Consider the following 26,487-nt stretch of genomic DNA (forward strand, 5'->3'; position numbering starts at 1 on the left):
TCAAGTCTTCTTCTTGATCTTCTTGTCCTACATCGCAACCAAGCAAAACCACAAAGTATAAACTCACAAGGAAAAGGAACATAAGTTGAAAATGAATTTTTTTTTGTCAAAGTTGAACATAAGCAAAACCATATTTTGGAGTTATAAACATGCCATAATCGAAGTTATAATTAATAGAAGTGAAAACATACCTTTCACTACAACAAACTCAAATAAGCTTGCAAAATGAAAAATATAATGAACTTTGATAGCACTGAAAAAATGCCTCATGCCTACTGAGAGGCAATAGAGAAACTATTACTTAATCATGTTGAAAAAGAAAAAGAAAAAGAAAGACTAGTTAAGGGGAACTCATGCTAGTATTCAAGTCACATATGAGGTTCAGACATATACCTTCCCCATATGCATGTTTGAACCCCATCTGTGACTCATTCTCCTGTTCACCTGTGAACTTGAAGGCAATACATATAGATTGAAAACACACACACACAAGGCATAAATTAAAAGAAAGTTTAAGTTAGTACAGATTAAAATAAGAAACTATAAGTATGCTTCCCAAACCCAAATAATAAGCAGCTAAGAAGCACACCTTTTGTCTGAAGGAAAATATCAGAACTTTCTCATATTTTTACTTGGAGAATACCTTGACAGCAACATCCTGTAAAATAGCAAAGATATAACTCAACCACACATGAAATTATATATGCTCACAATACTTTCATGCTTCTCTCACTTCCATAACCTAAAGATAATAATTAAAAAAAAAAAAACCAAGACAGATCCCACGATGCACTATCATTGTTATACTTGTTCATATAAATAAAAAGAGTTGTTGACCTATACTACAGACACATAAATTAGACTTTTGAGTAGTATGTTATACACTGCATTTTCTTCATTAAGGTTACTAAAAATCATCACTAGAGCATATCACTTTGGTTAAATCGGGAAATTTCATTTTTATGTATCCACTTAAATTTGAAGTTAACTAAAGAAAGAGTGAAAGAACATACTGATCCATACCACAGACCATGGTATTTATCACTACAACAAAATGTACTTATGATAGCATTTCACTATAGCACTTTTTTCAAACTGCTATTAAAAATAACACAATGGTAGCATATCCATTAAAAATGCTATAACATCATTTTATGCTGATCAGGTCTTGAGCGCGCCACACCTAAACCCAAAAAGAAAATAACGCGCGCTGCTTTCCCTCCCTATTTCACAAAAAACTAAAACTAAAACTAAAACAAAAAACATAGAACATACGCTCAAGCTCACTCCCTGCTTTCCCTAGCTCCCTGCTTTTCCTCTTACTCTGTCGCAAAAAATCTTTCCCCAAATACACAGAACGCTCTCTCACTCTATCTCACTGTCTCAATCTCGCTCTAATCTTCCTCTGGCTTACTCTCTGTCCACCGATCGGTTATTTGCTCGCTTACTCTCTGTCACATCCATGGGTAAGCCTGATTATCTACCTTTTTGATTTTGGGTTTTGGGGAAAATTGTGTGCAATTGACTCAATGTACTTCTATTCTCCTGATTATCTACCTCTTTGATTTTAGGGTTAGTGGGTTTTGGAAAAATTATGTGCAGTAGACTCAATTTTTTCTCAAAATTTTCATGTTCCTTTCTGTGCATCTATATTTTGTTTTATTTCTCTAAATCTATCTGTGCACTTATATTCATTCTTTGGTCTATGAATTTATCTATTTGTTTTTGGTTCTGAAAATTTATTTGTGCACATATATAGGTGGGTTTTCGGTTAATGGTGTGCTTTTGCTGGCATTATTGTGGGTATTGAAGGCATTTCTTCAGGTAAATGTATATATATATTTTGCACTTATATAGTTATGTCTGTCATTTCTTCATTTAGGTTTTTGCATTATATATTTTGATTTATAATCCTTCTATGGAGTGGCAATTCTCTGACTTTCTTTCGTTTTTCCTTTCTGTAAGCATCATATTTGTCCTCTCAATCGCTTCAGTGGTTTTTCCTTTCTGTAAGCATCATATTTGTCCTCTCAATCGCTTCAGTGAATTTTCTTTTAGTAAAGGTGCGTTCCATTCAATTTTGGATATATAATGTGAATTATTTATTTATTTTATTATTATTGTTAGTCTTTTTCTGTTTATATTTATATTGCATTATTTTTCTTCAGTTAGGTTGTTGTTTTTCTGATATTTAAAGGTTTTATATTAGTGTTAGTGTATGTATGTGTATGGACACACAAAGAATATTGATGACCTTGCAAAAAAAAATGTCATTTCATGAGAAGAGTTTGTTAGCCAACATTTTTAGGCTTAAGAATGCTGAAACTTGATCTTTATTGTTGACTTAGCCGTTCATATTTTGTGCACTTTAAGCTGGCATCCACTGTGGGACTTGTGCCAAACACTTTCCCTCATGTTGGACCCCTATTTTAGTTGGTCATAGACTGGGCAAATGCCCCCTTTTTTATGTGTCCAGAATTTCTAATATGTGATCCCTGTTAAGATGACCTATATTTGATGGTATTGAATATCCACCCGAAAAGTTTAAACTGCTACATGGAGAGACTAAGTGGGTATATATAACTTTACTAGACATCTAGCCTAACCAATATGGGGCTAGTGCTCAACACTTCGATGGTAAGAGCGTAGTTTGTTTCTTCTTTTCTGTTTGTTCAAAGGTGGGGAGAGAGTTTGGTTTGGGGCTTCACCTATGGGCATCAGTCGATCCAGATTTCAGGGACTATTAATTCTCTGTAATTATGTCTAATTGGGAGGATGTTGTGTGTTAGATTTGTTTCTGTTGTTGTACTACATACTAGAGTTTGTTTTTAGGATGTTGTACTCTGCTATATGTTGATTGTTGTATTCTACTTGTTTTATTATTAGAACATCCTAGAGCTTGTTATTTAGGATCTTGTCCACTGTATTGTACTCTGTACTTCTTTTTTCATTAATGAAAGTCTGTTTCTCATAAAAAATAAAAAAAAGTAATCTAGGTTCTAGATATTTTAACTCATTAGAAAATCTACATTGGTGATTTAATTGTAATTTTTATTTTATTATTTGTTCCTTATTGCATTCCACATGTTAAATGTTTTATGCGTATTTTTTAGAATTGCAATTAGTTACTGGTAAACTCTGATGAGAATGTAACTTCCAAAAAATAGTACAGGATGAATATAGGCTCTTATAATGGCTGTGAACCTTTTGCATGTGAAATTTAAGGCGAAGGGTAATTTTTGAAGAAAGAAAGGGGTGATTGTGAAAGGGGAAGGGCAGCTACTTGTTTCCTTTTTCTTCTTTTGTAGAGAGGAAGAGTGGAGGGGTGAGGCATAAATGCTAGACAGGTTGCTGGTATGAAAAAAATTTAATAGTACTTAGGTTTTGGTTTGCAAAGGAAATAATAAAGAAAAAGAATTGTAATTTTGTAAGACAGTTCTCATCTTTATTCCCTTTTACATACAAACCCAAATCATACAAAATTTGTGCACCTTTCCAGTGGTATTCTAAACTATGCGAGGGAAAGACACATCCCTTGCATTTCCCATATTACATTCTTCTTGCCCTATTATGGTTATTGTTGTTCTTTCTTTGTACCAAACCTATACATGTAGTTGTTGAGACTGAATGTCCTTTTAAAAAAAAATTTTCGCAATATATTATTTGGAATCTTATGTTTGATCACTAATTTATTTCATGAAGGTTTCTTGTCTACCTGCTTTTGATAATTTGAGCGAATTGAAGCTGGTTGTTCTTGATTGCTGTTACTGGTGGGTAGAGTTGCTCAAGAGATCACCTAATCTGAAATATTTGCAGGTACAAAGTACTTCTCTTTTGTATTTTGGACTTTCAACATATTCTTTCTTCTATGCAACCGTGTTTATGAAGGATATTCCTTCTTTGTGATTGGGTGAGTTTTGTTAGCTAGGTAATTAAGTACTTCTTTGGGTAGTTGAATTATGATTGAATAGGTTGTGCTATATCTACTTACTGGTTCTGATTATTTCTCATACATAGGCAACGCTGGGCATATTTGGACAACTTTCGCATGCAGCGCCTTTAGATGGCACATTTGCTTTAGCTTTGGTATTTTCCTTTCCTCATTAATGTGTTAAAATTAATTTTAATTATCTCCCTTGCTAGCTCCATGTGTATTTGTGGTTTTTGTAGATCATATTCTATCTAAATTAAAAGTACACAGGACAACATTATTTGTTCTTGATTTCATTGACTAGTCACATGGTCATTTGTAATTAAGAGGGGATCGGATTATCTGACACAACTCCTTGGTATGGAGGGCACATTGATTAAATTAAAATATTGGGACAGAAGAATCCCAATAAATGTGAAATCAAAAGTTTGTTGCACCTATATACTTATTTTTAGCAAATGCATGAATAACAAATAATTTAAAATTTTGCAATTGAGAAAAGAGAATGGGAATTAAGAGAACATAAAAGGAGAAGGGATACTCGTAGCACAATGCTGTGTTATATTTTGGTATTTGTTAGTCTTAAGTTTTTCTTTATTTATACTTATTGGGGCTGAATTGTATTATCTATATTTAGCTTTGTGCTATATATCTAATTTGGGGGAAGGTCAATATTTGTTTTTATGAAAAAAATTGGGGGGAGGATGACTTCTTTGCAACTTATGCTACTTGAACCATTTAATTGATATTTAAACTCCAAAAACCAATCACAAGTTTTCTTGCTTATTGGATGATTTCTTGCTTATTATTGTTTTTTATTCAATTGATATGCAAGAGAGAGAGGTGTATACTATTTTGTAAGTCTTAGAACATCTTTATCTTTCTCTTTGGCATTGTGGACAGAAGCTAGCTAGGATATGGATCTATATCTTTTTCTTTCACTTTCTATTTTTCTCTCTGTCCTAAAAAATGTTGTCTTTCACTCTCTGCACCCATCAACCATTCCCTTTTCTCTTTCTTTTTATTTATTTTTCATGTCAATGTAGGATTGTTTTATAGTTTATAATGTTATTTATATATAGTTATGAAGTAACAATGTTATTTTGTTGTAACAAAAGCAGAGATTCGAGGGTAGATTGGTCTGAAGATCAATCAAACCATTGCATTTACAGAGGTTTTGGTGCTGTTGAGTGCAAAGAGGTATTTTTAAATGCTTCATTTAAATGGAGTCATTACATTAAATGAAATCATTGCATTTGACTATATTTTATTAGACATATAGACAACTCAATTGAGAAAATCTCTTGTTTGGTACTAGTCTTTCTTTACTAATTTTCATTTATATATCTATTTTTTGCTCTATCACTTTGAAATGCAGAATTTGTTATTTTAAGTTTTGTGCAATTGAGTAATTGATATGGGATCGGTTCTCTAAGAGTTTAGGACTTGTTATTGTAGATCTTATATGACTTTAGGATGATGGATAAAGATTGGGTGCATCTGAACAGGTAACAATAACCTTACAACCTAATTGAATAGTTAAAAATTAAACACTCTTGGTAGACTTCTTAGTACATTCATTTTTTTTTTAAAATGTTAGAGCTACTGATCAGTACTTGCAAGGAGCATGGAATTTTGTAAAGATGGCAGAAAAGAATTCAGGGAACGCAGAAAAGATTCTATGCCCTTGCAAAAATTGCCGGAACTTAAGTCATCATTTTTCTTATACTATTTTTGAGCATTTGGTGATAAAGGGAATGGATCTCACATACACAAATTGGTTTCATCATGGGGAAAAGCCAATTACAGATGAGGGAGTTGAAGAAATGGACATGAATGAGGCATATGAATTATATAGAGCAGCCTACTTGCATGATGAAGACTATATAGAGCCTGTTGAAGAAAGAAGGGATGATGATTTCATTGAACAATTAGAAGATGCAGAAACCCCTCTATACCCTAGTTGTACAAATTACACAAAGTTATCGGCCATTGTAACTTTATACAGACACAAATCTGTAAGTGGATGGACCGATAAGAGTTTCACTAGCCTTCTATAGATTATGCATGACATGTTACCAATGTCGAATGTGCTTCTCAAGTCCTTGTACTCAGTAAAAAAATTTCTAAATGCATTCGATCTAGGCTATGAAAAGATTCACGCTTGCAAGAACGATTGTTGTCTCTTTAGAAAACAGTATGAGAACATGGACAATTGCCCAAAATGTGATTCTTCAAGATGGAAGGTTGACAAGCGTACAAAGAAGATTAAAAAGGGTGTGCCGGCTAAAGTTTTGAGATATTTTTCTATCATTCCTAGATTTAGAAGGATGTTTAGGTCTCAAAGAATGGCTGAAGATTTAAGGTGGCATTTCAATCATAAAAGCAATGATGGGAAGATGCGTCACCCGGTGGATTCTGTATCTTGGGACTTGGTTAATGATAAATGGCCATCATTTTCAGCTGATCCACGCAACCTTAGGCTTGGTCTTTCTACAGATGGCTTCAATCCATTTTCCAATTTCGGCAAACCATATAGTTGTTGGCCAGTAATGCTCGTTACATACAACTTGCCACCTGGATTATGCATGAAAAAAGAGAACATTATGTTAACATTATTGATTCCTGGTTCAAAGCAACCTGGAAATGACATCGATGTATATTTACAGCCACTTATAGAAGATTTGCAACATTTGTGGGATATTGGAGTGAATGTTTATGATGCATTTAGTAAAACGATCTTCAATTTAAGAGCAATTTTGATGTGGACAGTAAATGATTTTCCAGCATATGGAAATCTTGCTGGATGTAAGACAAAGGGTAGTACAGCATGTCCTATATGTGGTAAAAATACTCATTACCAGTGGCTAAAGTATAGTAGGAAGGGTGTATACATGGGTCATAGGAGATTTCTACCTCCAACACACCCATTTAGGAAAAATAAGTCATGGTTCAATGGCAAGGAAGAAAATGGAAGAAATCCTAGAATCATGACAGGTAGAAATATTTCTCTTGCTCTTAAAGATTTTGTGAATGTTTGGGGAAAAGCTGATAAGAGAAAACGAAAAAGAGAAGACCAAAATGGGGAAGAGATGTGGAAGAAGAGGTCAATCTTTTTTGATTTACCATACTGGGAGGTGAGTATTTTATATCCTTTAACTCTAAACTTTATTTTATTAAGAATTTAATAGTATATAAAAACTCTAAACGCATAATTTTTATGATCCAAACAGGAATTGCCATTACGCCATAATTTGGATGTAATGCATGTAGAGAAAAACTTTTGTGAAAGCATAATAGGCACACTTTTGGATATTAATGGGAAATCAAAAGATGGACTCAATGCTCGTAAGGATTTAGAAGATATGGGAATTAGGAAGGACCTATATGCAGAAGATCGAGGAACAAGAACATACCTTCCTCCAGCTCCACATACATTATCAAAGGCTGAGAAAAAGACATTTTGCAAAAGGTTATTTGACTTGAAGGTACCTGATGGTTATAGCTCTAACATTGGGAACTGTATATCAGTAGAGGAATGCAAGATTATGGGCCTCAAGTCTCATGATTATCATGTTCTTATGCAACAACTGTTGGCTGTAGCAGTAAAAGGATTGCTGCCAAAAGGGCCAAGAAATGCAATAATGAAAATGAGTGTATTCTTCAACAAAATCTGTCAGCGTGTTATTGATAGGGAAAAAATGATATCAGTTGAGAGTGAGGTGGTTGAAACCTTATGCTTGCTTGAAAGGTTTTTTCCTCCATTTTTTGATATCATGATTCACCTGCCCATTCATTTAGGAAGAGAAGTACGATTGTGTGGACCAGTCCACTACCGTTGGATGTATCCCTTTGAGAGGTTAGGAACACATATCAATTTTTTGTACTTAATCATTCATTTTAGAAGTTGTACATGTTTTAATATAATGGTTTTATGCTTCCAGACATATGAAAATATTCAAGGGATATGTGAAGAACCGTGCACGACCTGAGGGGTGCATTGCAGAATGCTATCTTGCAGATGAATGCATGGCATTTTGTAGTGAGTTTCTACAGCACTCAATTGAAGTTGATGTTCAAGAAGTACGAAATTCTGATTTTGGGAATGAGGTAATTCTTGAAGGTCGTCCAATTTCTGGGAAAAGACAGATTACATTAAGTGATGAATTGTTAGAAATTGCTCACCGCTGTGTGCTATTCAATACATCAGATGTGGAACCATTCTTAGAGTAAGTAAATCACTCATAAAATTGTAGAATTTCTAACTAGAGATACAAGTTAACTCACTTATTTTTGCATTATACTATAGGATGCATAAAGTCTTCAAAAAAATTCCAGCTTACTTTGGAAGAGACACACTGAAAAATTTGCATCATGGTTAAAGAAAAAGGTGACACACTATCTAGAAGATCAAATGTTCTCAGCTACAACATATAAAATGAATTATATCTTTGACTTAGTTTGATTTTTTTTTTTTTTGACAGATTCCTATTGATTCAAGTAATCATTCAGAGTTATTAAAATTGCTTGCATATGGGCCAAGAAATGGGGCATTGTCCTTCACTGGATATATGATCAATGGGCAGCGGTTTCATACAATAGATGTTGAGTTGTCAACTCAAAACAGTGGTGTTTCCATTGAAGCAATTAGCATGTGTAGGGCAAGCGCAAAAGATGCTGCACAAGTATCTGATATGGTTACCTATTATGGGATACTAACTGATATAATTTTATTAGATTACCACTCATGTTATGTTCCGATCTTTAAGGTCATTGGGCAAATGTTGGTAATGGTGTTAGGGTTGAAGATGGATTTACCATTGTTAACCTACACCAAGGTCAAAGTCAATTTGTGAGAGATCCATTTATCCTTTCATCTCAAGCGAAGCAAGTGTTTTATTCAAGAGAACATGATTCCTCTAACTGGTATATCCTATTAAAGGCACCACCGAGAGGTTTCTATTAGTTGGAAAAGTATGATGAGAATGTAGATGTAGTTCCCACTCCAAATGAAATTGAGATGAATATTGATGAACGTAGTGAGCAAGTTAGTTATGTGAGGGGGGATTGTGATGGTATCTTTGTGTAATATATGTACTTAGATTATCAATGAAACATGATGTTTCTTTCATTTCATATTTCTTCTATATATATGTGATGTTTCTTTTATTTCATATTTCTTTCCTAGCTTTTAATGTTCAGAACAGTAAGTAAACTTGTTGCATTGGTCTTTTGTTTCAGATTTTTTATTCTATATATTGATTCATTTTTGTTCTAAAATAAAAAGCATACTTCTAATTATTTTGAATTATTGTGCTTTATCCCACCTACAGGTCAGTAAACATGGTTAAGCGTACTACGAGATCAGCGTCCAAGAAAAAGGCAACAGAAAATGTCACTTCTCATCCTAACCTCCAACCAATGGACACACAGCCAACTCCAAAAGAATCTCAAGATAGGCCTCAAATCTCAGAACAAGGACCACTTGATTCACCTACAAATCGTACTGGTGGGTCACTGCACAGAGAGGGCACTCCAGAGCCTGTTATCCAACTCAACCAAACACCTACATCCCCACAAGCACCCCAGCATGAACCTGCATCATCAGAAGTACCCCAAGCTGCATCATCACAAGCACCCCAAGCTGCATCCTCACAAAAGAGTAGAGGAAAAACCAAAATGAAGGACATTGCTTTGGATGCTAATAGTCGGGTTGAAGTTGAATGGACTGATGGGGGTGAAGCAATTGGAGATGGATCAGTCAGTTTGTCTTCATATTTAGGACCACTTGTGCGAGAAAATGTACCTGTAACACTTGATGATTGGAGGAAAAATGATTCCGATAAAAAAGAAATTTTGTGGAAATCTATTCAGGTAAGTGAAAATAGTTTAATGGTACTTTTTCTAACATTTTATCTGATCATATAAATTTTATATGTACACTGTTATGTACATATTTTACCTAGTTGTGCAAATTTTTATTAATTCTACAATGTATAACTTGTAGGCAAGGTACAAAGTTGATGAGGGATGGCAAAAAGACTATATATTTAAGGAGATGGGCTGTCTTTGGAGAGCTTCAAAATCAAGATTAGTTCACCAATTACTCACAGCACCAAATGAAGAAGAAAGGCTTAAACTTCGGCCTGATAACATTAAAGATATTAATGTATGGAAGAGTTTTGTAAAGTCAAAAACAAGTCCAACATTTAAGGTAAACACATTGATTAACTAACTGTTGTACTTTTATGGTGAAAGTTACATAAGTTATTTACATATTTTTTTCTAATGAATTTTTCCAGGCTAGAAGTGAGAAGTACAAAAAAATGAGGCGCAAACAAATTCCACACACATGCAGTCGAAAAGGATTTGCTCGATTGACTGTTGACATGGTGATATATAACTTGTTGAATTTAATATATTTTTAGCTAGGTTTTTGTTTATTAAATAGTTCAAGTAGTGGTATTTCTGTTTGATATATATTATTATTTTTCTTTCAGAAAAAGACTAGTGCAAACCCATCCTCCATTTCTAGAGTTCAAGTTTGGATTAAATCACGCACCAGAAAAGATGGTAAACCAGTGAACACATCAGCTGGTGAAACTATTGTAAGAAAGATCATCTATATACTTTACATTACCTGGCACCCCTTTATGATATGTCTGCCTAATTTTGTATGGTACTTTGTTTTTATTGTACTTATCTATTTTTTTATCACCTCCTTTAGGAAGAGTTGAACAAATTAGAAAGTGTTTCACCATCGTGCTCAACAACTAATGTGAAAGAAGATGCTCTAACCAAAGTCCTTGGTCCAGATGTTAATGGAAGGATAAGAGCAATGGGAAAAGGAATGACCCTTACTAAATTATCTTTCTTACAATCGAGGGACAAACATGTGGCCCAGCTTCAAGAAGGGCAGATTGAACTTAAAGATAGGATAAAGTATTTGGAGGACTTAGTCCGTGGTTTAATGAACATTCAGGCAAGTAACAAACTGTTAAATATATATTCTTTTGATTTAGATACAATTGTAACCTATTTACTGATTGAATCCAAACTTTATGCATTATTAGGGTCAACCAAATGGGGGTCAACAAAATGGGGAACATGAAAATGCTTCTTCGCCAATGGTAAAGTTGTTACTTGTATTGCATGATAAAAAAAATAAATAAAAAAAGCTATGTACAAGAGCAAATATCAATTTAAAACTATACCTGATATTTTTTCTTCTTATGTTTGCCTTGTTATTATATAGAGTGTTAATACTCACACACAAACCAAGTGCAAGTTGGTAGATTGGACTGGATCAGGGGATATAGTTGCTGAAGGACGTTGGTCTTCAAGTGATCCAAAAGAACTTGTTCATCACATCCCTCTTGGGCCTAATGCCATGAAGGTTTGGATTGACATAGCAAAGCAACCTGAAGCATTTTTATGGAGGCCTACATCTTGTATGACTTGTATTGAAGAAGCTATTGGTAATACAGTTGCATGGCCAGCTGACAAAGTTGTTATGCCCATGAGTCAACAAGCTGAGGAAAATGGCAATTTATCTTCTCCGTCGGTAAAATACTTACTTGTATTGAATTATCATACATATACATGTTGAAATATCAATCTAAAGATAACTAATATTTTCTTTTGTTTCTTATTGTTAGAGTGTGAATAATAATTCAAAGAGCAAGTGCAAGTTGTTAGATTGGACTGGATCTGGTGAGATAGTGGCTGAAGGACGTTGGTCTTCAAGTGATCCAAAACAGCTTGTTCATCATATTCCTCTAGGACCGAATGCCATGAGAATTTGGGTAGATATAGCAAGGAAACCCGAAGCATATTTATGGAGGCCTTCATCTGACATGACTTGTATTGAAGAAGCTCTTGGCAGTACAGTAGCATGGCCTGCAGACAAAGTTGTTATGCCACAATAGAGATTTAGGTAAGCATTTATCAACTCAAAATATTTAAAATTGAGTTTCATGGTGATTTTTTTTTATTGTTTTTGGTTGTGAAATCTGTCTTGGAACTCTGAAAAGATGATTGTGTGTGAACTTGTATGCTTGGCAGGTTACAATCATTCTAAAACCCAAGTTTTAGTTGAAAACCCCAAACTATCTTGTAAAACCAGTTTTGCCCTTATTGTGATCTTTTGAAAACTGGTACCGTTTGACAAAGTCGTTGGTTTTGACATTTTGCCAACTTAAACTAGACTTCCATACCTTTAATTTCAGCTAAGAATCATCTCATTCTGAGTTTTTTTATCATTGGGCTAGATTTATCAACTGTCTAACTTTTTTAAAGGTACTTTTTTATAGTATTTAAAAGAAACTAAACCAAAGATCTGTATTAAAAGACATTTATATAGTATTGATCTTGAAGTTCTTTTCTTTATGTTTTACAAATTTATCATACTATTTAACTTAGTACAATTCTAGTGCAATAAATACAGAATTAGTAATATGATATTAATTATACAGTTTATACTCACTCTCCCAAATTCTGAGCGCTGGTCATAGGCTGCGTAATGCCATGCACACCCTTTCTTGAGCATTACTTCCTGGTTGAAATTGAGAAGGGAGAGATTAGAAGACTTGTTGGCAATATATGGCAGAAAGAGATTAATGTTAGGTGGCATAATACCTGTACAAATATGCCATTGCTATATATGTCACCTACACAACGGCCATAACGATCTTGCCCATAGACAAGGACCCTCAAACACTTGCCTTGAATAAGCTGAACCAGCTCATCTTTGGCTTATTTTCCGTATGGCATTTTACTCTCTGGTGCATCTATACCTCTGTTTTCTCTTAGAATCAATTATCTTTCGCTTGTAGAATAAGTTGCAGCTAGTTGAAAGCCTACAAGCAGATAATCTTACCTTAGTAGAATCCAATACTTTCAGGCAAGAATATCCTCGTTTTGAAAATTCAGTACCCTAGATGAAAGGGAAAAATCAATTAGAAACCCTTTTTTATTTTACAAGTTAAATGGTGTTAAATCTAAACGATCAATTACATGAAATTTATGCAAGAGGCATATGATATCCAACCGATATCCTGCATCAGTGATTTTTTTGTGAAGTTCATCTGCCTTTGTATAATTCTTATTAGTGCGTGCTTTTGATCTTTGGGATCTGCTGTGCTTACATACACTGTTACAGTATCACCATCTGAAATTGCTTTTGCGTCAACCTGGTTTCATCAAAATGATTTACCAATCAGAACTAGTTTCAAGGCACTTAGTTTTGGTGAAAAGAAGTACTTGAGAGCTCTATATTGTTTTTATTACTGTAGTGTCTGGAACTCAAACTGTACTCCTTGAGGCAATGAAGTTGGGACCCCAGCAGAAAGTTGAACCAGAGTATAGGGAAGAGAGAGACCATAGAAAGCCAATAAGCCCTATAGATAAACAATCACAAAAGAATTTTTATGTTAATATACCCCATTATTGTTGTGAGCATCATGTAACAGCCTGCACATTGTGTGGCACTAGTTCTTGAGTAACTGAGTGTACCTCAACATCAGCCTTTTGGTGTCTCTTGAGTGTTTCAATAACAAGCCTTGATGCTTCTTCAGCTGTTTGTGGTGGTGGTTTTGCTTCTCTCCATTTCTCAACTAGTTTTCTGTACCTTTATATATTTGAAAATTCAGAGAAACCAAATTTAGTTAATTGCATGCATGGAGAGAATTTTCTTAAGACCATTTCTTATTATTTTTTTTTTGTTTCAAATGTTGATTAATGAGATAGATTGCATGCTGATCACCAGTTAGCTTGAGCCTTCTTGGACGAGACAGCATGCTGAGGGAGTCCTTCTGGGACCTTTAATCATAATCACAAAAAAGAAAAAAAGTCAACTTTCGATAAAATGGGATGAAGATTTAACAAACCCAGAAAGGCTGAAAGTTCTGAAACCATTGACCTTACCTATTTGTTTATGTTTTGCTGAGACATAGAAAACGAATGAGAATTGAGAAATATTTTTACATTACAGGCTACAAATAGTGCTGAAGAGTTTTAAAAAAGTACCTTTATGTACAAAGATTTATCTGAGTTTGCTGAAATCATCTCATCCTGCAGTACATTTATGTACAATAAGGTTTTTTTATCATTGGGCTAGATTTATCAACTGTAACTTTTATGGCTATATAATGTCAATTTCTCCTCCAAAACAAGTTTATGTAAATATTAAATTCTGTTCATCTGTCTAGGTAGATGCTTGCAGGATATATATATATATATTTTCCTTATTGTCTCTAGGTTATAGGCTTAATGTTCCAATTATGATTCTGATTGTATTGACAGGAATATGTTGGGTTGTACTTGCTGTGGAGTTGTATCTTGCTGGTGCTGCAACAAATTCTCAAGATGGGATTACATATCTTTTTGGAAGATGCCCTACATGAGCTCAAGGAGATGGTTGAACAGAATATGCGTTGATTTGTTAGTATTCTCACTGACCCAAAATGTTGAACTGTTTTCCTCTCTGTCTATAGCTAAGAGGTGTTTTGCAGTTGGGAGACTTGGATATTGTTGGTTTTCTTTTTTGAAGTTTGGTATTTGTAGCCTTAAGCTAATTAAGATTAGTATTTAGTATTTTGTAAGGTACTAATTGTGATACTTATGGAGCCTTAAGGTGTTTAATTGGAGTAACTTCTATTTTGAAACTACTATACTTTTTTTTATCAATTGAAACTATTGTACTTTAGGACCAATTTTCATTTTAAATGCTATATAGAAAAATTTCTCAGTGGCAATTTAAAAATGCAAAGAAATAATTTGGGAGCAGGCACCAAAAAATGTCAACAATAAATACTATAGCGTTCATTAAATGCTGGGAAAAAAGAACAATAGCGTTTTAAAATGCTATAGTAAGGGCATTAAACGCTATTATACACAATATTATAAGAACCAAAAAACACCATTATAGCGTCCCAATAATAGCGTTTCTAGTATATTACAGCATTTTAGAAACGCTATTATAGTAGATTTCTATAGCGTTTGTAAACGCTATAATAGATGTGCTCTTTTATAGCATTCTAAAAACACCATTTTAGCGTCTCAATAATAGCGTTTCTAGTATGTTATAGCATTTTAGAAACGCTATTATAATATATTTCTATAGCGTTTGGAAATGCTATAATAGATGTGCTCTTTTATAGCATTTGAAAAACGCTATCAAAAAGTTCGACCTATTATAACGTCGGCTGTCATAGCGGTTTGGATAATGCTATTATAAGGGTTTGATAGCGTTTTTTGAGTGCTATAAATGACCATTTTTGTTGTAGTGTATAGTTCCACATGAACCTGCAGAAGGTTGGAAAATGGCAAAAAAATATCAGAACAAATATGAACCAAGCAAAACCACAAAGTATAAACTCACAAGGGAAAGGAACATAAGTTAAAAAAGAATTTTGTTTGGTCAAAGATGACCAATTATGCAGTTATTAGATGGACATTTTGGTTATCACTGCAAACAGTTGATGATTCAGGAAAGATCAAGTACATATTTGGGACAAAACTATGTCAAACAATGCAGTATGTCAATAAGAAAACCATTGAACTATATTGCTTGAAGGAGTTAATGAATACACGAATCAAGAATCACAGCTATATATTAACTGCTAACAGAATATTGAAACCAACTAACTAATCTCTTAACAAAACAAGCCACATGGCACACAACTATAGGCTATAGACTAACTAGCATAACTAATAACATAACCACTAAAAATATAGACACGTGTACAATTCAGCACAATCATGAAGCAGAGGACATGACCTCCACCTTGAGGACCAGACCTCCAAGAAGCCACCATGAAGCTGAGGACTGGACCTCCACCTTTGAGGTCCGGACCTCTAAGACCTCCAGCAATCAACACATTTTACAGCTCACTTGTTTTTATTTCTTTATGTCAAAAGAAATAAAAACAAACCCAAAATAAAACCTAAAATTAGTAATTTCTCATATATATATATATATATATATATAGAATGAGTGAAAATAATTAAGATATATATATAGATATATATAAGACACCAATTAATTAGTACCTCATCCAAGTGTAACAACTCCGTCAACATGACCGTCATACACCGTTGGAGTCGCCAGAGATTGGCAGAAGAAGGTCGTGGGTGTTTGGGCTTTGAATCGCCATCTATGTTGGTTGCTGAAATGATTTAACGACACCAATCAACTCAAAGCAATGAGAGGATGAAAATAGAGGTCATGTGCCTTGCTGCCGTAATAGTGAAATCGCCGGAAAAGATGGCAGTTTTTTTTGGTTTTCGATCTAGCTTCATGGCTGAGTTTTTGGGAAGAAAAAGATCAAAGGGAGAGAGAGGAGGAGGAGATCGATGAAGAGTTTGGTGGTAGTCGCGCTGGAATCCTCACTGGATTATCCATGTTCGATCTAAGATAGAGAGATGAGAGAGAAGGGAGGGTACGGCTGGTTTAGGGATGTGGGAGGAAATGAAGAATAAATTCTGGAGTTAGGTTTTTATTTAACCCTATGTAGCGAAATTACACATTTAGCCCTCAAACAAAAATCAACATAATTTGTTAACCGGTACACCAATTCGAATCTTGATGGTCGTAACTCCGTTTTACATCTTCTTCGTGTCTACGCGCTCGTAGTCCCGAGCCCTATCCAACTAGACCAAAAACTTGTTTATAATGTAAACATTTAATTTTGTCAAAATAAAACCTTAAACCAATTTACGTCTTCTTCATGTCTACGCGCTTGTAGTCCCGAGCTCTATCCAACTAGACAAAAAACTCATTTATAATATAAATATTTAATTTTGTCAAAATAAAACCTTAAACCAATTTATAAAAGTATTTCTTTTTAAAACAAACAATTTTATAAATTCATAGAAAAATAATTTTAATGAAATATATTAGTTTAATGAAATATTTTATAAATTCATCCCTAAACCCAAAATGTCAATTGCCACTTTCCCAACTTTAGTTTCAAAGAAAAGAGGCCTTGTGCACAGCCACCATTACAAATTTAGTTTGGGTTAGGGGTGGGAAAAAAAAATTATCCCACTAATCTCCCAATTTGGTTACTATGTTTATGGAGCTACCAAAAAATCAACTATTGTACAAATATATTAGTGGTTCCTAAAGCAACTATCATCTCCACCACAAACATAGTAATCACTAACAATAAGTATTAGTGACCACCTCATTTGTCAATAGGCACCCCCAAATTTATGGGTGCAAAAAATAGAGGTCTTTGGCCATATTTGTTGTAGTGTAACCTCACACTCTTGTACGTAGACATTGTGCTCTTATAAGTTTGCATCAATAAAATTAACTTCGGTTATAAAAAGAAAACTAAGTAAGAAAAGATAATTCATTTTACATGAATTGATTCGTGAAGTTGAAAAAAAAAAATTGAAAAAAAAAAATATTTGGGCAATAAAGATTCGTCCAGACTTTTCCTCGATCATAACGTATTAAATTTGTCATTGTCATTCTCTTTCTGATAAAGATAAGGCTCTCTCTCTGGGTCTCTTACTCTCTATCTCTCTTTATATATATATATATATATATATATGTTATGCTTAAGAAAGCCTGAAAATTTAGAAGAAAACACATGGCTAAGGCACAGATCAGGTCCTACTTTGTGCTTCTGGCATCTTCTGTGGTTGTTAATCTATTATTGATGTTCAAAATGTATGTGGATGGAGAGTGGGAGCTGAGTTGGAGCAGAAGAGCAGCAGAAGAGGCTGAGCATGTGGCAGCTATACCATGCTCAGGGCATGGAAGAGCCTACTTGGATGGCTTGGTTCTTGATGGGAAGGAACCTCCTTGTGAGTGCAATTCTTGCTATGGAGGCCCAGACTGCTCTCACTTCTTAACCTCTTGTGCAGCAGATGCTGACAGGTCTCTCCTCTCTCTCTCTCTCTCTCTCTCTCTCTCTCTCTCTCTCTCTCTCTCTCTCTCTCTCTCTCTCTCTCTCTTGCATAGAGGCTTGCACACACTGGAAAATGGTAGCTACTTTGGGAATTAATGAATTAACTAATTAAAAGGAATTTTATTAGAACAGTTTTTTAGAGCTTCCCTGAGTAGATCGGAGCATACACCTTAGGTATTGAGTGTGTGTACTTATACATGAAAACTTACAGGAGTTTTAGGATGTGATTGAGTTTTTGTTTATCAAAGTGGAGGAACATATCTTCTACTTAAGTATCCCAGAACATCAATTCCATATATATATCAACAACAATAAGGACATTTAAAAATTTTTAAAAAGATATTCATTTTATGTACACTAGCTAGGGACTTAATTTGTTTTAGGGAGATTTAGAGTATAGTTCATTTTATAATTTTTCTTCGACTAAAACCGGTAGTGATTTAGAGTTTTTAATTAAGTCTTTTTATTTTTCTTCTTTGATGACTTTATGTTAGGTTTTAACTCCAAAATTTACCTAACATGCAGCCTCTATAAAGCCTACTCTACACCCTAGGAGAAAAAATACCCTTCAAATAGAGAGAAATACCCTTCAAATCAAGGAAGGACTTTATTATGAATTAAAAAGATTTTCTTATAAATTAAAATGACTTTATTATAAATTAAAAGAATTTTCTTATAAATTATTATGAATTAAAATAATTTTTTTATAAATTTTAAAACACTCTCAATTTTTATCTAAAAACTATTTTTCTAGAATACTTAAGTCTAATTATCTCTTTATTTTATTCATTTTAGTGTATTTGGATCAGGTACTTTTTTTATTTTTTGGCCACTTTTAAAGATTCCAGAAATGTCAAAACTCGCATTAATGCATGTATTTTCTTAAAAAAATATCTTTATATAGTCTGGTCCCACATGTATACAAGTGGAAAAACGAATTAAATTAGAGGAAAATACTAGAGGATTCCTCACCGTTGGATCTTTGGTTTGTTTGTTTTTTCTCTTTTGGTATCTTCACGTTTTTTAGATGCTTTTGCTACTGTATAATGAATATTAGTGTTTCTGACAAAGCAATAATAATTGGTGTTCATTATATTAGGTCAATTATTTGTTTTGAGATGGTGGGTCCAAATTGAATAAGACAGCCGATTGATGAACAACCATTGGAAAAATTAATAAAGTAACACTTTACTATTATATGTATGATAAGATTCCTCTTTTTTAGAAAGAAAAAAACAGGGACAATTCAGACCAAAAAAAAAAATTACAAGGTCACCAAATTATCCTTTTTTAGTTCTCACACCTTCACGTATATATTTTTTTTAAAGCATATATTATATATATCATCATCATGACGTTACACAAAATGCCCTTATATCATCATCATGACGTAGTACTCATGGCTCATGAGAAAATTCAACTATATGATGTATAAAATTGGTGCTAAATTTGCAGTGGGGACCCACTTTTCTTAGAGCCTTATTGGATGCAACATGCAGCTGAAAGTGCAGTTGTAGTTGCAGGGTGGCATCGAATGAGCTACACCTACGCTGATCAATCTCGCATCTCAGAAGAGCTTGAGAGGCACATTCGTAAAGTACATGCCACTGTTGGAAATGCAGTGACTCAAGGAAGACACATTGTTGTTGGTGCTGGCTCAACCCAACTTCTCATTGCTGCACTTCATGCACTCTCTTCCCATAATACCAGCTCCTCAAGGCCTTCAAGTGTTGTAGTTTCAATTCCTTACTACAAGGTTGGAAATCTATCCTACTTCTCTGAATTCACAGCTTAATTTCATGCTGCTTGGGACATATTTTGTGCAAAATTGACTACTAACATTGTTTAATTTTGTAAGAAGAACTTGAGTGAGATAGTTCTACCATATCATTATGTTGATGTGGTAAAATCAACCACTCATAAAAAGTCATGTATTTAAAATATTGTAATTCTTTTTTGTTACTAGGGAGGCCAAAGGTGGAGGGGGGAGTCGAACTCTGGCTTTGGAAGTAGGGGTAAATGACAAGATTGTAACTTTCAATACACAATATACACATCATGTATTAAGAAAATAAAATAAAATTACATCATGCAATGAAAATATAAATTAACATGTAGCTTGTCATAAGAGTATTATGACGTAGTAACACCATCTCATCCAAATTTTTCTTCAATTTTATTTATCAAATAATATAATAGTGCTTCAAATTTATTCAATTATATCGGTAATAGCAAAATCATGAATTTTTAAAAAGAATGCCTAACCGTTTATTTTTTTAATAATTAATTAACTATATATAAGACCTCGATACCCAAAAAAACTAGCCATTGATTTTGTAATTTTAAGGACAGAAATACAATACTTTTTTAATTTGTGTCGAGCACTATTACATGTATATATATGACTATGATCTGATGTTTAACTGATTTTCACATGCAGCTTTATGAAATGCAAACAGAATTTTTCCGATCAGTGAACTATGAGTTTAAAGGAGATGCATCCTTATTGCAGAACATGTCACATGATCCGACTAGGAATGTTATTGAGTTTGTAACATCACCAAACAATCCTGATGGGCAGCTGAACAAGGCAGTTTTTCAAGGCCCCAATTCCAAAGTAATCTATGATCGGGTTTATTACTGGCCACATTTTACAGCCATTCCAACTCCAGCAGATGAGGATCTCATGATATTTTCACTTTCCAAGCTCACTGGCCATGCTGGTTCTAGATTAGGGTAAGCATCAACTACACCATCATTTTCTTTATTTTTAGGCTTATTTGCATAAATGCCCCTTGAAAGTAACTTTTATTCTTACTTTGCTCTATCTCTTAAAGTTTAATTTTTTCACTTTGTCCCCCGAACTTTACAAACTCTTTCAGTAAGTCATATTCCGTCAAGTCAATGACTGGATCAAAAAAGCTGACATGTCGCTCATCTACGTAAGTGACACGTCTGATTTTTTAACGGAACCATTGACGGACTTGATGAAATATGGGGTTTATAATATTCGGGGGACAAAGTGAGAAGAATAAGGTTTAAAGGGGCAAAGTAAGAATGAAAGGTACTTTCAAAGGGCATTTGTGCAAATAAGCCTTATTTTTATTTTCAAATTGTTTTTTAAACTCTTTTTGTTATGTTTTTCTTGTGGACTTCATCCTATATTATTATATATGTCCCACACTTTTGGAATGAAAATTGCTAAAGTGATCGATGATATTTTTTAATAATTTTATAATTTTTTATTGGGATTAAAAAATTCAAATTTAGGATATTTTTAATAAAATAAAGAGAAATACTACCGGAACAAGAGCTAACAAGTTGGTACATTGTTTGACAATAGGTGCACATGCTTAGTACATTATTTAATATGTATGATTATTAATTAACACATCTGCTGTCACATTATGTGATCAATTGACTTTAACTTTATATGTGAATTGGAATAATTTAAGAGAGCCATTTAACTTTATAATGTTAATTACTTTATAATGTTAATTAAATTCCTAGATTTGGAATCACTCCATCCAAATAGAGCCTTATTGTTGTGGGTTTTGAAGGTGGGCAGTGGTAAAGGATGAATCTGTGTACCAAAGAATGATGGATTATGTGATGATGAGTAGCTTGGGTGTTTCTCGGGATGCTCAGCTAAGAGCTTTGAAGCTTCTGAATGCAGTCCTTCAAGGAAGAGGAGGAGCAAAGCAAATTTTTGAATTTGGATACAACACCGTAAGGTCCCGCTGGGAAAAATTGAGCAACACCCTCTCTATCTCAAACCGCTTTTCTCTAAAAAAAATTGCACCCCAATACTGCACCTTTTTCCAGAAAATTAGAGGACCATCACCAGGTAACATCCACTCTACCATTTTAGATTTGTAGATTCTTAATAACATGAACATGCATGTGTAGGTATTCATTCAACATATATTGAATCATATATGGAACATTATAATGCTAGAGTCACGACCTATGGCTTTTTAATTAATGTCTGAAATCTCATTAACATCCGAAGCAAAGATGATGAATTTAACTCTAACTTCAAAGTACTCCAAAATCCATTATTTAATGAATTCCTTAAAAATGAATGACTTTTTGAGTATCACAATACTTATTGTACTTTCTTAAACTATCATATGAAAGTACATTGAGAAGATAACAATAAATACATATGAAAGAAAGTCTTTCAAAATCTATATTCTATACACCCCTTAAAGTTCTTGTCGGGTTATATTTCACTAAATCTAGCTAGTAACCAAAAAGGTCAGTGGCCCACAAGAACAATTTAGTGGATTGACCTACAATCTCGATCATTTTTGGAGATTGACAAATTTAATAAGAGAAATGGTTTCTTTTAGATATTTGTGTCGAGTAGCATCATTGCTTCAAAGTTCCTCAATATATGTAAAGTTTGATTGCCTTAAATTGGCCGGTGGCTGTACCCCAAACTATATTATATATATTATTGACCAAAATAAGAGAACTCCATACTATATTCTTGCTATGTACTATATGTTGGACTAATATCAAATTCCACTTGCCGGCCAGAGCCCATATATCAATTTTCAAGGCTCTGGATGAGTTGTTAAAAAATAATTAAGCAATAATTTATTGCTTATGATATCTAATAATTTTTATATTTTTTTGAGGTTAAGCAAATAAAGACAAAAGCCTCGAAGATGCTTCCAAATTATTTTTTAAAATAAAGAGAAAAAAAGACAGAAAAACTGAGAATCCTTACATAAGCAGCTCTTAACTATTAATTACAAGATTTTGTCCAAAAAAAAACTATTAATTATAAGAAAGTGATACCAGCAAAGTTAAGAGAATCTTTGCATCAGTAAAAAGACATTGCTACATATTATGTCCTGTGTTATACACAGATGCAAAAGGCATCCAGTTTCACTATTAAGCTACTATAATTCTTTTTCTTATTTTGTTTTCCAACAATTAAGCCGCTATAATTCAAATTGACCTTTATTTTCTTCGTGGAGCTTCAACTATCCTTCTTTTTCAAATTTGAATAAAAAAAATACCATCACATTATCTTACAAACAAAATTCAACAAAGAAATTTAGTAAATGCAGCATTACTCTAAATATAAAACTTGATATATACATAGAATTCGAGTAAGAGATCATTTAAGAAGTCTCACATGCATGAATACCTCAACATAAATAAGTTGAGGTATACCATGTATATATATATATATATGCTGGCTAAACATAAAACATATAACCAAATGATCATGTATATATGGTTTAGGAAATGGATTAGTTCTCTACTTGTACTTTTGGCGTTACATGACTTTCAATCAATAATAATAATAAAAAAAGAAACTAAGTAATGTTTGGATTTGTAATCTAAAGCTTTTTCTTTTCTTTTCTTTTTTTGGCCGGAATAATCTAAAGCTTAATTATGTTAAAAAGCAAGCAAAACCAAAACGTACAAGTAGAAAAAGTTGGATTTATCTTTATAAGCATTTTCTTTGTCTATAGCCTGGATTTCTCATTTTAGCTAGAGTTCTTATAATTGGAATGTTTATGGGCATGCATGAATAACCATCACAATTAAGACCACATATAGTTAATTTTTGGAAGAATCTAGAATTAATGGAACTAATAAATTAAAAGCCTCCATTTATTTAATTGATTTTCATGGCAGCTTATGCATGGGTGAAGTGCGAGAGGGAAGAGGATAAAGATTGTTATGCAGTTCTCCAAGAAGCCAATGTTTATGGGCGTAGAGGAAGCGAGTTTGGTGCTGAAGAACGATATGTACGTCTAACCCTCATCAGGAGCCAAGATGATTTTGATATATTGCTTCATCGACTCAACCAATTAGTCTTGCAAGAAAGACAGCCAAATCTTGCCAATGATTTAATATCAGTAACAACTCATCAACACTCAAAGGTAGTGTAGGGAAAAAAAAGACTTCTATATCACGGCTGTATATATTTTATGTGTCTAATATCTCTCTCTTTACATGATTTTTTTCACATGACTTAATACGTAATGAGAGAGATAGATACAATAAATAAATACACCTGTTACATAGAATTTTTACTCTCCAAATAAAGGTCAAGTTATTTGACCTACTACATAAAAACATTTTGAAAGTTAATAATTAATTAAGAGAGCACACTTCATGCTCTCTTGTTATATTTTCGCAAATTCACACACTCCTGTAATGGAGTGTTTGCAGAACTGTTTGATGGGAATGCAAATAGCTCTCCTCTTCATTAAAATATAAAATTTGTAGAATCGTTATTACGAAATGGTATTTATAAACTGGTATATGTAGCTAGTACATTAATTATGTGATTCTTACATATGTGAGTATTTCTTTTTTATTACAATGATTATAGATATTCCAGTTATCATCTTTTTTATTACATGAACCTTAAAATGAAGGATAGGGATGACTGGCATAGGCGGAACGTAGAAGGGACTAATTTTGAAAAAAAAAAAAAAAAATTAATATAAGTTGTAGAATACCACACATTGATCGAGCATATTTGTTGTTTATAATTACATGTTTTTCTTTTCTTCTATTGTATTATTTTTGTGAACATTACAATTAAATCAAATCAAATGTCACATAACTCAAACCGAACAACAACATTTGAATATTTAATATGAGTTTATTTTATTTTTTTAAGACTGAGTTTAACCCAATTATTTTGTATCTTATTCTTAGGCCAACTTTTTGTATTTATATAATTTTCCCCCACATTATACATGCCAGAAACTAGTTGATAATTTATTATTGTAGTTTCCTTTGTTTTAAGGACCATACCTCTTCAAAACCCAATTTCTTAATTAAAACCCCTCTATTAAATCAAACAAGAAAATTAACATTTAAAAACTAGGTATTACACAAAGAATCAAAGACAATTGATGATGATTAGTGCAACAAATGTGTAATACATAATTCCAATAATAATTTTTTTAACATGCTCATAATAAATAAATTAAAATTGTAAGGAAAAATTTTAGCTAAAGGACTCCAACTATATCTCTATTCAAGACATGAATTTCATTTTGTATCAATTGAGGACTGAAACTTTCATTTTGTTTCAATTAAGGACCCTATTTTTTTTAGTTTTTATCTCAACTTTGGTGACCTTAGACCCATTAAACCTTCACCAAATTCAGAAAAAAAAATATACTGTGTTTAAAGATATGCATTTCCTCTTTACAACCATATAAAGATCACCCAAATCGGACCTCTACAACTCCCGATAATCGGCCCCAAACTAGAGCACCCGAAACTATCCAATTTTCCAGATATTTTTCCCAAGGTCCGATTAGACAGTTTCGAGTATCCTACTTTTGGGCCAATTATCTAGAGTTGTAGATGTCCAATTTGAGTGATTTTTATATAGTTGTAAAGAGGAAATGCATAGTTTTAAACCCTGTATAAGTTTGCTGAATTTGATGGAGGTTTGATAGGTCCAACATCGGTACAAAGTTGAGATAAAAATTGAATAAAACAGGGTCCTTAATTGACACAAAATGAAAGTTTCAGCCCTCAGTTGACACAAAATGAAATTCATGTACTGAATAGAGATTTTGGGTATAGTTGGAATCTTTTAGCTAAAATTTTCTCATGTACATATCTATGTGAATTCACAAAATTCTTATGAATATATATTGCAGTAATGCTACACTTACCACATTTTTATACCACAATTTCATACCATCTTACATGGCATTCATACATTGGACACTACAAATTAAAAAATAAAACCTAAAAAAGAAAAAAGAAATACATATCCAGTAAAATAATGACATATCAGGTGGGATACAAATGTGGGAAAAAAAATATGGGACAACTAGCATTATTGTATATATTGCAGTAGTGCTAGACATCCCACATTTCTATACCACAATTTCATACCACCTTATGTGGCAATTTACATGCCATTCATACATTGGATACTAACAAATAAAAATAAAAACCTAAAAAGGAAAAGAAAAACTATGTCCAATAAAATAATGACACGTAAAATGGTATAAAAATGTGGTATAAGAATATGATAAGTATATCATTATTGTATATATTGGGTGTGGTATCATTTGAAGAATGTGTCATACCATTAATACTAATTAAATGAAAATTTAATATATGTATATATATACAACTTAACAATTTCATACTATCAGACCCTTTCCATTGAATGATTTCTCAAATAATTTTATTTAAGGGATCCTTTATGGGGCCTACTGCATATAGTATATCAACGATCCGAACCGTCTATTTTTAAAGACTATATTCAAAGATATCCTTCCAAAAATTTAGACAAATTGAAAACCATTAAGCTATTTAACTTTGATTAAATAAATAAACGAATAAAATATTTTCAATAAACACTTGAAATGATAACCATTTAATCAAATATGTAAATGATTTTTAATTTAGCTAATTTTTTACAAAGATAATCTTTCAATGGAGGCCTTAAATTTAGACGATTCTGATTGTCTAAATACAATATATAGTGAACTTTACAAGAGATCATTTATTTAATCTTAAATAAGGAATCCTTTAATGAAAGGGACATGTTCATACTATATTTTTTTATAATAAAAAGGCTTATTCGCGCCAATGCCCCCTGAAAGTAACTTCAATTTTCAA

General features: G+C 33.0%; 3 protein-coding genes and 1 pseudogene across 3 annotated transcripts; 3 read left to right on the forward strand and 1 right to left on the reverse strand.

Moving 5' to 3' along the window:
* The first annotated feature begins 5,407 nt into the window (after positions 1 to 5,407).
* On the forward strand, positions 5,408 to 9,020 carry LOC147277545 (uncharacterized; annotated as a pseudogene).
* A 254-nt stretch (positions 9,021 to 9,274) lies between these two features.
* On the forward strand, positions 9,275 to 14,594 carry LOC147277546 (uncharacterized). Its single transcript, XM_086255660.1, has 9 exons — positions 9,275 to 9,805; positions 9,939 to 10,145; positions 10,234 to 10,323; positions 10,432 to 10,539; positions 10,659 to 10,906; positions 11,013 to 11,061; positions 11,187 to 11,495; positions 11,590 to 11,867; positions 14,234 to 14,594. The coding sequence occupies exons 1-8, from the start codon at positions 9,275 to 9,277 to the stop codon at positions 11,857 to 11,859; spliced, it is 1,812 nt and encodes a 603-aa protein (XP_086111786.1). The 3' UTR covers positions 11,860 to 11,867; positions 14,234 to 14,594.
* LOC147277547 (staphylococcal-like nuclease CAN2) lies at positions 11,546 to 14,042 on the reverse strand. The gene is made up of 8 exons (XM_086254139.1): positions 13,958 to 14,042; positions 13,695 to 13,750; positions 13,445 to 13,559; positions 13,220 to 13,329; positions 12,947 to 13,122; positions 12,569 to 12,866; positions 12,417 to 12,485; positions 11,546 to 11,830 (listed from the first exon to the last, which is right to left on the reverse strand). The coding sequence occupies exons 1-5, from the start codon at positions 13,994 to 13,996 to the stop codon at positions 13,086 to 13,088; spliced, it is 357 nt and encodes a 118-aa protein (XP_086110265.1). The 5' UTR covers positions 13,997 to 14,042; the 3' UTR covers positions 11,546 to 11,830; positions 12,417 to 12,485; positions 12,569 to 12,866; positions 12,947 to 13,085.
* A 2,897-nt stretch (positions 14,595 to 17,491) lies between the features above and the next one.
* On the forward strand, positions 17,492 to 24,229 carry LOC147277548 (tryptophan aminotransferase-related protein 4-like). The gene is made up of 5 exons (XM_086254581.1): positions 17,492 to 17,822; positions 19,309 to 19,609; positions 20,294 to 20,589; positions 21,414 to 21,700; positions 23,515 to 24,229. The coding sequence occupies exons 1-5, from the start codon at positions 17,533 to 17,535 to the stop codon at positions 23,769 to 23,771; spliced, it is 1,431 nt and encodes a 476-aa protein (XP_086110707.1). The 5' UTR covers positions 17,492 to 17,532; the 3' UTR covers positions 23,772 to 24,229.
* Positions 24,230 to 26,487: the final 2,258 nt, after the last annotated feature.

This window comes from Dryas octopetala, chromosome 8 (genome assembly GCF_963921425.1).
Source record: "Dryas octopetala chromosome 8, drDryOcto1.1, whole genome shotgun sequence".
In the NCBI taxonomy this organism is placed as follows: domain Eukaryota; kingdom Viridiplantae; phylum Streptophyta; class Magnoliopsida; order Rosales; family Rosaceae; genus Dryas; species Dryas octopetala.